The following is a 14,419-nucleotide window of genomic DNA, read 5'->3' on the forward strand; positions in this document are numbered from 1 at the left end:
GTGGCTAGCAATGAACCCCAAGCTCCGCTTGCTGGAAACAAACATTCTCTGCAGAACCCCTGAGCCTTCAGAACGCTGTGGCAGTCAGCTGCCAATACTGGCACCCCAGCCACACATGCTCTGTCTTTGTGCATGGACTGAACATGTGCATAGGATGCCAGTGTCAGCGGCTGGAAGCAGAGCCACTGACTGACACAGCATTCAGAATGCCCAGAGTTTCCGCAGAGAATGTTTTTAGCTAGTGGGGCTTAGGGATCACTGCCAGCTACAAAGACCATGCACACTGAATCAGGGTGGGCCCATGCCCAAAGCACATGGGCCCATGCCCATTTGGGGCCACCCACAGTTACACCACAGCCAGAACATCTGATCAGTTGATTCCTGAACAGCTTTACAACAGGCCTTTACCATGAATAACCTGCCACTATCATGCATGCTTACCTCACTGAAGTCTACCTGCCACAGCACTAGTAATCAGTGTGGAAGACATTCAGGATATATCTAAAAAGGGGAAAGTTTTACTAATAGGTGATTTTTAACATGCTGGGTGTTGACTGGGGTATCCCTATTGCAGGGTCTTCTAGAAGTAGGGAGATCCTGTATTCTCTGCAAGGAAAACTGTTCCAGCAGTTGGTAATGGAACCTAAGCAGGATGGGGTCATACTGGTCTTAGTGCTTACAAACGAGGAAAATGTTTCTGATGATACAGTGGGTGATCATCTGGCATCCAGTGATCACTGCATGGTACGGTTTAATATTAAGACAGGTATAGAGAGGGCTCATTCAAAAGTAAAGGTTCTAGGTGGGAGAACTAAGATGACTGATGGTGCTTGACGGTGTCTATGCTTCTCCGTATTTCTTTAAGTGGCTTACCTTTTTGGACTCTTCTAGTTGTCTTTTTTCTTTTCTTGTTTGATAGGAAATGCCACATACAAAGAGGAAGGGGTCTGTGAGGGTCATGGTGCTGGCTCACCTGTCGAGTTCGCTCCAACAAACTATTCCCCAGGTTTTGGAGAGGCTAACGGCCACCACCTACCCTCGGGCCGAATGTTGAGTTCTGTGTCTGGGTCAAGCGTGGGAGTGCGTGACCTGGAGGAACGGGAGATTTGTCTCCCACAATTCTCAATGCTCCACAGTGTCCAGTGGAGGAATGCAGTCTGGAGTCAAGCCCTGGGTTTGTGGAGGAGGAGATCCCGGAGATGACTCTAGAGGCAGTGTCTGCCCCGAAGAAGTTGCAGAAGAGGAGGACATCGGGAAGACTGGGACACCAGCACTAGAGTCAGCAATAACTTTGGGGACTCTTCTTGAGGCTATAAAGAGACTGGATATGACAGTTGGAAAGACTGCTCAGGATCTTGAGGTACTGGTTTCTAAAGTTGACGCCTTTTCATTAAACATAGATAAAGTTCACAGGGATTGTATGGAAATAATTCAAACTGAGACTACTTCGTTGAAAGATACATTGTTTGAAGTGATTAAAGATCAGAAAGCTCTTTTAAGAAAAATAGAGTAAATTGAGAATTATAATAGACGTTTAAGGGCTCCTTTTACAAAGGTGTGCTAGCGTTTATAGCACGCGCTACCCGAAAAACTACCGCCTGCTCAAGAGGAGGCAGTAGTGGCTAGCGCATGCGCCATTTTAGCGCACGCTAAGCACACGCTAAAACCACTAGCGCGTCTTTGTAAAAAGAGCCCTAAATCTCAGAGTGCTTAATTGCCCCCCAAATTTTGGCTTGTTACCTGTAGAAGTCTTCAAAAAATATCTCTTGGAAAAATTAAAGTATTCCACAGGAAGCTATTCCCCCGATAAATAAAGCTTATTATTTAACTGCTACCAAATCCAAGAAGGCTGAAACAGGAGATCAAGTTAATGATTTATTCCCTGCGAACATTATACAGTGTAATAAAAATTTGCATAATATTACTGAGATCCTAGAAGACGCCCTCTCTCAAGTTAAGGAACGGGCTACACTTATTGTAAACTTTGTCTTTGAGCAAGATCTGAATTCTATCATGAGGATATATTTCAAAATTTCAGCTTCTTATTATTGTGGACAGAGGTTATGGTTATATCCAGATGTAACTAAATCTACTCAGGAGAGAAGAAAGCAATTCCTAGCAATGAGAGAGGAAGCGAGGCAACTAGGAGCTAATCTATTAGCATATCCATGCAAATGTGTGATAAAATATTTAGGCTTAAGATGTTTTTCCAATTTGAACACCTGAGGTCTTTTTTGGACCTCAAGAAGATAACAGTGGACACTATATATAGAGAAATACGGTAATGTAAAGGCCCAAAGTATAGCTGTCTTTGCTATTTGCCTTTGTTGATGTATAGTTTAGTAATGATTCTCCCAAATTCTTTTTTTAGTTCCTCCCTCTTTTCATTTTAGTGGTGTGAGGAAGTGCCTATGTTTTTACTTATTTTTCTTCTTTAAAATGTTAAAGCTTTAATATTGTGTTAGGCACTGTATTGCATTAACAAGTGGTGTAACTTGTAATTATTTGTTATAAATCAAAAATAAAGTTTAAAAAAAGGGTTGGTTCTAGACTTTTCTAAAAACTACCATATTTTTCGCTCCATAAGACACTTTCTTTCTACCCAAAAGTGGGTGGAAATCTCGGTGCATCTTATGAAGCAAAGGTACAAATTTTGTTACCCCCCATACCATTGTAAAACACTCCCATCCCCGCCGCACCACTTTTTAAAACCCACCCGCCCACTGCCGCACTACCTTTTTTTTTTTTAACTGCCCCACCCACCTGTCATCGTCGTCCCCTCTCGACGTCGTTCCCCCTTTTTAACCTGATGGTCCAGCATGTATCCTTCCCTCATCTTATTTCCCGGCCAGCGGTGCACAAATCAGGAGCGCAGATGTCAGGAGCAAGCGTTACGCTCTCCCGCTTGGCCCCGCACTGCTTTCCGAATGGCTGCCGTAGGTTCTCACGGGACTCGTGAGAACTTACAGTAGCCATTCTGAAAGCAGCGCAGGGCCAAGCAGGAGAGCGTAAAGCTTGCTCCTAACATCCGCGCTGCTGATCAGTGCGCTGCTGCTCAGAAAATAAGGAGGAGCCTGGCAGAGTGAAGGCTGAGAGCACCGTCTGCAAGGTAGGTGCCACGGCAGGGAGGGAGGGAAGACGGCTGGAGCTGGGTCCATGAGCAAGGGTAAATGAGAGTCCCCCTCTTCTTTGCTCTAAAATCGGCTGATAACATACCAGGTTTAAAAGATCCATTACTACTTATAGGCAACAAGGGAATGATTTGAAAATTAACTGTAAATTTACCACAAATTTGACACCAAGGGCTCCTTTTCCTAAGCTGCGATAGCGTTTTTAGCACACGCAGAATTTTATCTTGTGTTAAACCCGGCAATTCTGCGTGCACTAAAACCGCTATCGCAGCTTAGTAAAAGGAGCCTCAAGTGACTCTTAAAGGGGGCAAGCAAAAAGTAATAAGGGTTCTTTAGGACAGCAGATTCTAATCTAGAGGAATTTAGAAGATAAATAAAATAGTAAGGCTTCCAATAACAAATTTCCGCCGGAGTCCAAGAAAAATAAGATGTTGAAAGAAACCAACTGTGCATGTCTCATATGACAGGATTCCACAAATTGACGCAAAGGTAGTAATCCAAGACCACCTTTGTCTATCGATAAAGTCACTGTACTGAATGGGAGACGAGGCCGACCCCCTTGCCAAAGAAATCCTCGAATAAATTTATTCAGTTGTATCTCAATTCTTCAATAAAGAACAAGAGGTAGCATCTGATAAATATACAAGTTTCAAGTTTATTAGTATTTTATATACCGCCTATCAAGGTTATCTAAGCGGTTTTTACAATCAGGTACTCAAGCATTTTCCCTCTCTGGCTCACAATCTATCTAACGTACCTGGGGCTATGGAGGATTAAGTGACTTGCCCAGGGTCACAAGGAGCAGCGGCGGGGTTTGAACCCACAACCGCAGGGTGCTGAGGCTGTAGATCCAACCACTGCGCCACACACTCCTCCAACCATTGAGGCAATATAATCATATTGCAGAGAGCAATACGTCCCATCAATGAAGTCGGAAAATGACGCCACAACAAAAGACGAGATTTAGGGCTCCTTTTATTGTGCCACGCTAGCGGTTTAACGTGCATAATAGCGTGCGTTAAACTGCTGGACGTGTTAGCCGCTACCGCCTCCTCTTGAGCAGGCGGTAGTTTTTGGCCAGCGCGGGGGTTAGTGCGTGATGAAAAGTCGCACGTGGCTTGATAAAAGGAGCCCTTAGTCTTGTCTAACAAAGGCTATATATTTGCATCATGACGCTGAGCAAGATCTTGCGGGATCGTTATTCCAAGATATATCACTTTACCAGGTGCCCAGGTGCAAACATCTTCTTAGATATAAACAAAGGGTTAATTCAAAAAACATGAGTGACAGAGAATGAACTACTCTTTTCTCCAACACATGCAAGCAATAATAGAAGTTACATATGTTCTTTATACTTATTCATTCTATTTGCTTAAATAAGTCATTTTGTGTTCTAATTATATGTTTGTGTAAAAATGAATAAACAAATAAATAAAAATTAATTATGTAAATACATAGAGATATATATGCAAAATATATAAATAAATACACAAATAAGCATGTAATTGATTAACTAAATAAGGGCCTGTTTTACAAAGCCACACTAGCAGCTGCTGCGCGGTAACGGCCCTGAAGCCCAGAGATTTAAAGGGTTTCGGGGCTGTTGCCATGCGGCAACCGCTAGCATGGCTTTGTAAAACAGGCTGCGAGTGTAAATGACTAAAGGCTCCTTTTATCAAGCCGCGCTAGCGGGGTTAGCGCGGACATTTCATCATGCGCTAACCCCCACGGCCGGCTAAAAAACTAACACCTGCTCAAGGCAGGCATTAGCGGCTAGCGCGGCAGGCGGTTTAGTGTGCAGTATTCCGTGCGTTAAACCCCTACCGCAGCTTGATAAAATGACCCCTAAATATATAAATAAATAGATAAATAATTAAATTGATGGGCCTGTTCTTTTTAACATTTTTATAGGCGATATTACTGAAGGGCTGTCAAGTAAGATTTGCCTCGTTGCGGATGATACCAAAATCTGCAATAGAGTAGACACGCCGGATGGTGTGAATAACATGACGAAAGATCTAGCGAAGCATGAAGAATTTGGCAGCTAAAATTTAATGCGAAGAAATGGAAGGTCATGCATTTGGGTTGCAAAAACCCAAAGAAATGGTACAGTTTAGGGGGTGAAGAACATGTGCACGACAGAAGAGCGGGACTTGGGTGTGATTGTATGTGATGATCTTAAGGTGGCCGAACAGGCTGAAAAGGTGACGGTGAAAGCTAGAAGGATTTTAGGGTGTATAGGAAGAGATATGGCCAGTAGGAAAAAGGAGGTATTGATGCCCCTAAGATTCTGGTAAAACCTCATTTAGAATATTGTGTACAATTCTGGAGATCGCATCTTCAAAAAGATAGAAAAAGGATGGTCGGTCCAATGGAAGGCTACTAAAATGGTGCGTGGTCTTCATAATAAGGATATGGGGGACAGACTTAAAGTTCTCAATTTATATATACTTTAGAGCAGTGTTCTTCAACCTTTTTACACCTATGGACCGTCAGAAATAAAAGAATTATTCTGTGGACTGGCGATTGAAGAACACTGGGCTAGGTCGTGGGCCAGACCCCGTCCATCTCTACCCAAACTCCACCCCAGACCCCGCCCCATAATAGTACTAATTGTAACACTATTTTTTCCATTCATTTTTCAGATACACACAATATAATCTTATTAACAATACATAATGGTTAACCACAAAATTAAACTACACAAAGCACACTGACAGCAGATGTAAATTCTCAAAATTGACATAATTCAATCACTAAATTCAAAAATAAAATTATTCCCCCCTACCTTTGTTGTCTCCCTCCATGCTATACCTTACTTTCTGGCCTGCTCCCGCCTGGCCATTTTATGCCGCCCTGGTATTATCTTCAGGCTGGCTCCCTCTTCCTCACTGATGCAGTGCACAAAGCTGCGGGCAGCGGCTCCTTGCGCGTCCCGTGACTCATCTGGAAGCCTTCCCTCTGATGTTACGTCAGAGAGAAGGCTTCTGGTTCAGGCGCAGGACGCGTATAGGTGCCACTGCCTGTGGCTTTGTGCACTGAATCAGTTAGGAAGAGGGAGCTGGCTCGAAAATAACGCCTCATCGATCGCACCGTGGACCGGCGGTTGAAGAACACTGTTTTGGGCCTGATGCACGTACTGGCCCTGTGCACCGGCAGGAAATTTATGTGGACTGGCACCGGTCCATGGACCGGTGGTTAAAGAACACTGCTTTAGAGGAAAGGCAGGAGAGGGAAAATATGATAGAGACGTTTAAATACCTAAGTGGCATAAATGCGCACGAGTCTCTTTCAATTGAAAGGAAGCACTGGAATGGGAGGGCATAGGATGAAGTTAAGAGGTTGATAGGCTCCAGAGTAATCTAAGGAAACACTTTTTTACAGAAAGGGTGGTAGATGCGTGGAACAGTCTCCCGAAAGAAGTGGTAGAGACAGAGACTTTGGGCTCCTTTTACTAAGGTGCGCTCGCGTTTTTAGCGCACGCAGGATTTTAGCGTGCGCTAAACCCGCGCTACGCTTCTAGAACTAACACCAGCTCAATGCTGGCGTTAAGGTCTAGCGTGTGTGGCAATTTAGTGTGCCCTATTCCGCGCGTTAAGGCCCTAACGCACCTTTGTGAAAGGAGCCCTTTGTCTGAATTCAAGAAGCTATGGGATAGGCACGTGGGATCTCTTAGAGAGAGAAAGTGATAATGGTTACTGCGGATGGGCAGACTAGATGGGCCATTTGGCCTTTATCTGCCATCATGTTTCTGTTTCTATATATCAGAAATGAAACATGTCAGCAGATTGCAAATCATACACCATACGTGCCAACATTTCAAAATGAGTGGAGATGCCACACATTACAGATTTCTATTTCGCCATTACCTTGCGGTTCAAGGCGGATTACAAAAGAGTTATAAACTGTGGGTTACAAAGGAAGATCATTGGCTATTTCTAGAGAAGGTAGAGAGTGGATGAGGTAGTATCTGTGCGGCAGGAGGAATGTAGGAGGAATTACCCTTCCTTGGATACAGTGAAGGAGCTTGCTCAATATTTGGGCTGCTCAGCACTCTCAGGTTGTGAGACCACCAGGACAGATAGAGAAAATGCTTGAAGTACTTGTATGTAAACTGCTTTGAATGTGCCTACACAGGAGAATTTTACGCCTGTTCCGTTTGATTTTGGGTTTTCCAATCTGGTTTTTAAAAATTCTACGCACCACCATCCAGGACCCCTGAGGAAGAAGTGTTTTTTGAAATACGGACCGTGTCGGGTCCGGTCCACATGAATACTAGGACCAGTTTTGGAATTTCTTTTATTATTTATATATGTTATACATGTTTTTATGACTTTTTAATAAATTCCTGCTCCTTGTACATTCTACTGCAGTTTTGTTTTTGTTTTCTGCTTTGCATTTTTCTGCAGTTTTTGTTGGTTTCTTTCATCTTGCTTTTGTACTAACCTGGTAACACATCGCCATACTGAAACAGACTGAAGGTCCATCAAGCCCATTATCCTATTTCTAATAGTGGCCAATCAAGGTTACAGGATCCCAAAAGAGTAAAACAGATTTTAAGCTGCTTATCTCAGGAATAAACAGTGGATTTTCCCAAGTCCATCTTAATAATAGCTTATGGACTTCTTGCAACATAGTAGATGATGGCAGATAAAGACCCGAATGGTCCATCCAGTCTGCTCAACCTTACCCACTCTTTAAATTACTATTTTAATTTAAATGTTCCTTCTTCTTAGCTATTTCTGGGCCAGAACCCAAAGCTCTACCCAGTATTGTGCTTAGGTTCCATCTAAGAACTCAAACTTTTTTTTAAAATCACATTCTCTGCTATGATGGTACTTGTGACCTCAATTGGCCACTGTCGAAACAGGATACTAGGCTACATAGACCATTGGTCCATTCTTCTGGGAAAAGTTAGGAGGCTAACTTGAAAATTGTTGTTTAGGAAGTAGTATTTGATATGGCTAACTGCAAATTACTTTTCACACCCATTTCCATTCATGCTTCACATAATTATTCCCCCAACACAAAATTCCCTTAATGTGCAAATTAGCCTGCACTAATTATAAAAATACATGGTCAAGTCACATTATTATGACCACCGCCTACCTCTGTCGTCAAAGACACACAGCCAATGGAACAAAGGCCTGTAGCATGCACAGACTTTGTGGGTATATAAAGTGAGATGTCAGCAAGTGGCCAACTGTGGCTGTCAGGGGGGAAAAGCGTGATTTATCAGCTATTGAGAAAGGCAAGGGCAGCAGCATTTTAGAAACGGCGGAGTTTATGAACCGTTCACGGGCAGCTGTGGTTAAAGTGTACCACGAGTGGACAGATTTTCAAAAATCTGATGTGGTAACTGGGGGGGGGGGGGGGGGCGCACGAGCCATCGATGCAAGAGGTGAATGCCAGCTGCGCAGGTTGGTGCAAGCCAATTGGCATGCTACCGTGAAGCAACTCACCATCCAAACGAACCATAGGGCTTCCAGATGTGTATCCAAAACAACTGTTGCGAATGAGGCTCCACAGCAGACGGCTGGTGACTGCACCCGTGCTCCTGAGGGTTCATCACAAAAAAAAACAGCTGCAATTTGCAAAGGAGAACCAGCATTGGACTTGCATTGACTGGCAGAGGGCTGCCTTATCCAATGAGTCATCTTTGGAGCTCCATCGAACAGATGGACGTTGGCGAATCAGGCATGGAACCGCCAAGAACAAACACCCCGCAACCACCAGTGAACATACACAAGCTGGTGGCGGCAGCAGCATTATGGTCTGGGAAATGTTTTCTTGGTATGGTCTGGGTCTCTTGATACCTTTGGAAGACACACTCAACCGATATGGGTATCTCTCCATCCTTGCTGATCAAGTACACCCATACTAATACTACTATTTATTATTTCTATAATGCTACCAGGCGCACGCAGCGCTGTACATTAAACACACAAGTGACAGTTCCTGCTCACAAGAGCTTACAATCGAATTATGACAGACACACAGGACAGAAATGGGGGGAATCTATACATGTTGCTCATGTGGGAAGTAAGAAGGTGGCTGAAAGGGTGGAAGGGATGGAGGACTGATACGAGACAGGATTAGGATTTAAATGCAGCCTCAAAAAAGTAGGTTTTCAGCCTGGACTTGAAAACTGCCAGAGACGGAGCCTCACGTACCAAGTCAGGCAGGTTGTTCCAGGTATACAGCACAGCAAGGTAGAAGGACAGAGGCAGGAGTTGACGGCCTTCCCTATGGCCGATGAGATCTTTCAATAGGACACTGTGATATGTTATACCGCCTGTATGCGAGTAGTTCACAGAGCACGACCAAGACTTCCAGCTTCTTCCCTGACCTCCGAATTCCCCAGGCCTTAACCCAATCGAGTACATTTTAGACCAACTCAATTGACATGTTCAATGACCGGATCCACCACCTCATCGTACCTGTCAGCAATTGTCGGATACACTTTAGTCTGTATGGCTCATAGATCTAGCAACCATCCAGCATCTTACTGAGTCACTCCCACTGCCTCTGGTTGCTGTCCTTGCTACCAGAGGCGGTTATTCTGGATATTAGCAGATAGCCATAATAATGTGACCAGACCATGTAATACAGAAGCTGTTACTATATGTGTGTGGTAGCTATTAACTGTCTAACACACTTTATGTTTAAATATCGTTATTAACTTTCAAAAATAAACCAAACACTGAAAAACTGTGGTATACAATTTTCCCCTCCCCCCCCCCCCATCAGCCTAACACACTTTAAAGGTCTCCAATGTAACATCTTAATAAACAGAAAAAAATAGGTTAAGACAAAGGCATAACTAGACAGAATGGAAATTAAATGAATAGTTGACTAAGGTATGCGGAACTAGGGTGTGTTGCATACAGGTTCATACCCAGCGCTGTACCTACCAGCGCTCGCTGATTAGCTGCTTTGCAGTTTTTCACTTCATCCTAACCCGGCGCAAGTCCTCTTGCAGAGGCCTCGCCTTCTTTTCGAACAGAGCGACGTGAATTCAGCCAATTGACTTCTGAGTCTGGCAGCTTCGTTTCCCTACTAGTCGCTGATTGGGCCAAGCCTTGTTGATGTTATGAAACGAGGGCAGTGGGGAAGGCATTTCTGTGTAAACAAGGAGCCGAGGGACAGCTGATGGCGTCACTATTGCTTTTCTAAAGGCAAATCTTTCCGAGGCAATAGACGTATTTAAGTCAAGGGATAAAACCCCTAGATCGGCCGCTTACAGCCCGCCCAGGTGAGTTCTGCAGCCGAGGGAAATAGAGGCCGGCAATGCAGGTTTAGACCTAGGTTGCAGCACTCGGGAAGTAAAGACGTGGCAACGTATTTAGCAAAGCCCCTAGACTTTCTAAAAGGAAATAAATAAGCTAAAAAGCGTGCTTGTGTCTGCCGGCTGGATCAGTTGATCCTCTATCTGCGCTTTCTTCTTGATTCCTCTTTTGCAAAAAGAAAACTCCTAATCATATCAGGCGACACACACACAAAAATCACCTCCTAAAGAAGAAAAGCAAAGATTAGAACTGGAGGGGGGATTAAGTATTTTTGTTTAAAAAGAGGGGTGGAAAGGTTGTTTTGCTGACTGCAAATTGCTGCTTTTCTGAGAAAAGGTGCAGAGCAAACAGTTTTCTCTTTGTTGAGGCCCAGCGCTGCAGGATACTCCATTCCCCAGCTGCAGCTGATTTTGTAATAATAATAATAATAATAATAATTTTTTTAAAAACCCCAAAAGCAACAACCCAGTTTGTTGTGCTCTTAAGCTTCATTTTGCTGCTGCTGCTGCTTCACTTCCTGTGTTCTCAAAATAAGGTAGATTTAAGCTGGTTGTGGCTTTCCGTTTCTGTTAGCATGTTGTGGGTTTCTTCCTTATTCTGGCCACAACATGCCCTGACTTTAACCCCTGCCTGTCTCGGATCCCTCCCTGCCATTATTATTGTTGTGCTCTAGGGACGTTTACAGAGCTGTGTATACAGACACATTATTCAGACAGACCCTGCTCCGTGGAGCTTACAGTCTAGAGAAGACGGATAAGTCTTCAGGTGTGAAGGCGCCTCAGCTCTTAGATTTGATTTTAAAATGAGCCCTGGTTCTTTCTCCTGTGGGTTCACCTATGTTAGAATTTGGCTTTCCTTTTTCAGAATAAGAGGAACTGAAAGCACCAGATATTACAAATGTTTTTAAGGTACTGAAAGCTTCCAAAAACAGTCGTTTGTTTTTGTGCACATATCTATTTCGTATGTACGTGTGCATAAAAATAAAGCTGCATAAAATATATATATACCATGTATGCCTTTATATGCTATAAAAAAAATGTAAACACTCTACTTGTTTGTATAAAGCTTTGTGTATGTTTCCTTGTTTAAATATTTACACAGGGAAACTCTGATCTCTCTCTGTGTAACAGATTGGCCAAGACCTAGTAAATATGTTAAGAGCATGGTACACCCAGTTGTACCAAGGTGATTATTCTCTGTCCCTGTCCCAAACAGTTTATCACGCCAAATGTTGAACCTGGAAAGGAGAGGGGAGGAGGGAAAATTGGAAATATCGGGAAAAGTCTACTTCGTTTCCTCATTTGGGATAGGGGAAGGAGAGAGATCTTTGCTATATTATGATAGGGGCTATATCATATGTATCTGTATAAAAGAGATCTTATTTTGCCACGTAAAATGTTTTGTGCATGTTCAGAGGGATATACCATGAGGCAGCAAGGTAGGCCATTCCTTGAGTGGGCAAGCTTCCTCTATTCTCTTTATTCTGTGTTCCAGGAAGGTAGGGGGGAGGGGAAAATCCTTTGTAAATAATAAGCTCAGGATTCTGATGTTTAACCAGAGCACAAGGCAGACTTCAGACCTGGAGCTCGGTTTTTGGCAGCACAAAAAGTCCCTTTCCCCATCTCATTTGTACCACCTCATCCCAATCAAATTCCTCTGTAATGCCCCCTTCTTCAGAATTCTGCCATCTGTAGCTTTCCCCCTCAACCTATCTTTAACATTCCTCTCTGTAACACCCAGTCCATTAGACGTCTCCTCTACTCCATCACTTTCTCGTTTCTAAGGCCTTGTGAAAATGCTGACAATTGCGTGGGGGGTGGCTCAGTGAGCTGTGAACTGCTGATGTCAGGATCTGTAGCTGCCAGTATTTATATACACAGATAGGAGTTTCCTATCACTTTATAAATTGTAACATCATCCTGCTTTGCTATTTTCTGATTGTTCATCCATCCCTCCCTCCCTCCCCCTAACTTCCCCTACTGTTAGAATGCTTTTATGTTTCACCTATAACAGTGGTTCCCAAACCTGTCCTGGGGGACCCCCAGCCAGGCAGGTTTTCAAGATATCCCTAATGAATATGCATGAGAGAGATTTGCATATAATGGAAGTGACAGGTATGCAAATCTCTCTCATGCATATTCATTAGGGATATCTTGAAAACCTGACTGGCTGGGGGGTCCCCCAGGACAGGTTTGGGAACCACTGACCTATAAATATGATATGTTCAGGGTTCCTTTATAATCATATATATAGGGTACTTCATAGTCCTCTATTTTATATGTATTTACTCATACACAACAAGAAAAAATAGTCTTTGGGTGGCTTCAAGAGCTGATTTTGAGCTCTGTTTCTGTATCCTGGACTTCCCCCTGGAGTGTGGCTTTTCCTTTCTTGACGACTGCAGTTTCTCTCTGTTTCTGTCTGAATTTGTCTCTTGCACCCCTTCCTCCTTGGATTCCATTGGGCTCTTGTATTTATAAATCATTACTGTATAACCATTTTAGGGGACAGGAACTGGGGACATAACCTCAAAATGCTGCATACATCCAAGGCCTATGGGAAGTCGTTACAGAAAAAAGATTGAGGGTCAACAGATAGAAGCGCAGAGAGAGAGAAACACACACACAGAGATGGGCATTGGAGCTGAGGTGCAAAAGGAAGACTTGTACAAATTTCAGAGTAAGTCCTGGGAACTTCTCTGACTTACTTTTTTTTGGTCCTGTGTGTGACATGACAATGCCTAACTGTGGGGAAGTGGTATTACTATCCATTATCTGTGACCTCCGAGATTACTGTCACCTTTCTCTTCTGCTTTTTTTTTAATTTTAAGCTGCTTCAGCAACCTCTAACAACTGCAGGAAGTCAGAAGCCGCAATCTTCTCCTGATTGTGTCCATGATGGTGAGACTCACAAAGCCTAAGACTTTTCAGGCATATCTGGACAACTGCAGCCGGAGGTATAGCTGTGTGCACTGCAGAGCACACTTGGCCAACCATGATGACCTTATATCTAAGGTAACCAGGCATTAATTATAGCAAGGGAAAGATAGGGGAATAGGCATCAAAAAAGCCCATGGATATCTGGGGAGAGTTTGAACAGTTGACCTAAACAGGAAGTTTTCTCTTACTTCCTGTGGTGTAGCAATGGTATACAAAACTCAGAATGTGTTATAATATTGATTTTTATGCTAGGTTATGTTTATTTCTGCCTTTCTGCTTTATTTCTTTTATTTTGTATATGATAGTGTTTTTTATACTTTTTTTTTTTAATATAATAAATATTTAAGCGTATATAATATATTTCATACTCTTTGGGCTCCTTTTACGAAGCTGCGTTAGCGGCTTTATCACACGCACATTTTTAGCGCTAGCCGAAAAACTACCGCCTGCTCAAGAGGAGGCGATAGCGGCTAGCACAGCCGGCAAATTAGTGCGTGCTATTACGCGTGTTAAATCACCAACGTGGCTTTGTAAAAGGATCCCTTTATTTCTTAGGCACTTTAATTTAGATTGTAAGCCTATTTGGGATAGAGAGGGAAGTTCAATGTGCCTTCAATACAATATATAGAAATGGTGAAAATAAATGTTAATAATTTTATTGTGTGTGTTCTTATGTAACCCACACAGAACTGTGGATGCAGCAGGCTATACATTTTTTTTAAATAAATGAAATAATATAGATGAGGACATCAACACATAGCCAGCTGCCTGCCGGCATTAGGTCAGGCAAGAGCCACTTTTATGTAGGTGCAGAAGATGCAGCTGGGCCAGGGAGGAATCCAGTCGATAAAGATCACACCCCACACAGGTCTATATTAGAGAGTTGCATGGGGACAGAAATCCCACCCATCCCTGCGTTCCCACCAGGATTCTCTCTGTCCCCATCAGGATCCTCTCCGTCCCCACCCATCCCCGCAAGGAATTACCTCCATCCCTGCCCATCCCCATAAAAAGCAGCAATTACTTCTGACATGATCATCAATTCCACAGTTTCTTTTGT

The 14,419-nt window shown here is 43.3% G+C and overlaps 1 protein-coding gene and 1 long non-coding RNA gene across 3 annotated transcripts in view; one reads left to right on the plus strand and one right to left on the minus strand.

Annotated features, from left to right (window-relative positions):
- Positions 1 to 10,093, minus strand: part of LOC117360694 — a 135,120-nt gene extending 125,027 nt beyond the window's left edge. The window contains exon 1 of the long non-coding RNA XR_004539490.1: positions 10,046 to 10,093. This is a non-coding gene — a long non-coding RNA (uncharacterized LOC117360694). The remainder of the gene's footprint in view (positions 1 to 10,045) is intronic.
- Positions 10,094 to 10,228: 135 nt separating this feature from the next.
- Positions 10,229 to 14,419, plus strand: part of YPEL3 (yippee like 3) — a 31,568-nt gene continuing 27,377 nt past the window's right edge. The window contains exons 1-3 of one of the 2 annotated variants that reach the window (XM_033944924.1): positions 10,232 to 10,386; positions 12,925 to 13,099; positions 13,251 to 13,434. In XM_033944924.1, the coding sequence (XP_033800815.1) occupies positions 13,315 to 13,434 (120 nt within the window). In that variant the 5' untranslated portion in view covers positions 10,232 to 10,386; positions 12,925 to 13,099; positions 13,251 to 13,314. Of the gene's footprint in view, positions 10,387 to 12,924; positions 13,100 to 13,250; positions 13,435 to 14,419 lie in introns of both variants that reach the window. The other variant, XM_033944923.1, reaches the window with a different exon arrangement.

The sequence above is a fragment of the Geotrypetes seraphini genome, chromosome 5 (genome assembly GCF_902459505.1).
Source record: "Geotrypetes seraphini chromosome 5, aGeoSer1.1, whole genome shotgun sequence".
NCBI classification, from domain to species: Eukaryota; Metazoa; Chordata; class Amphibia; order Gymnophiona; family Dermophiidae; genus Geotrypetes; species Geotrypetes seraphini.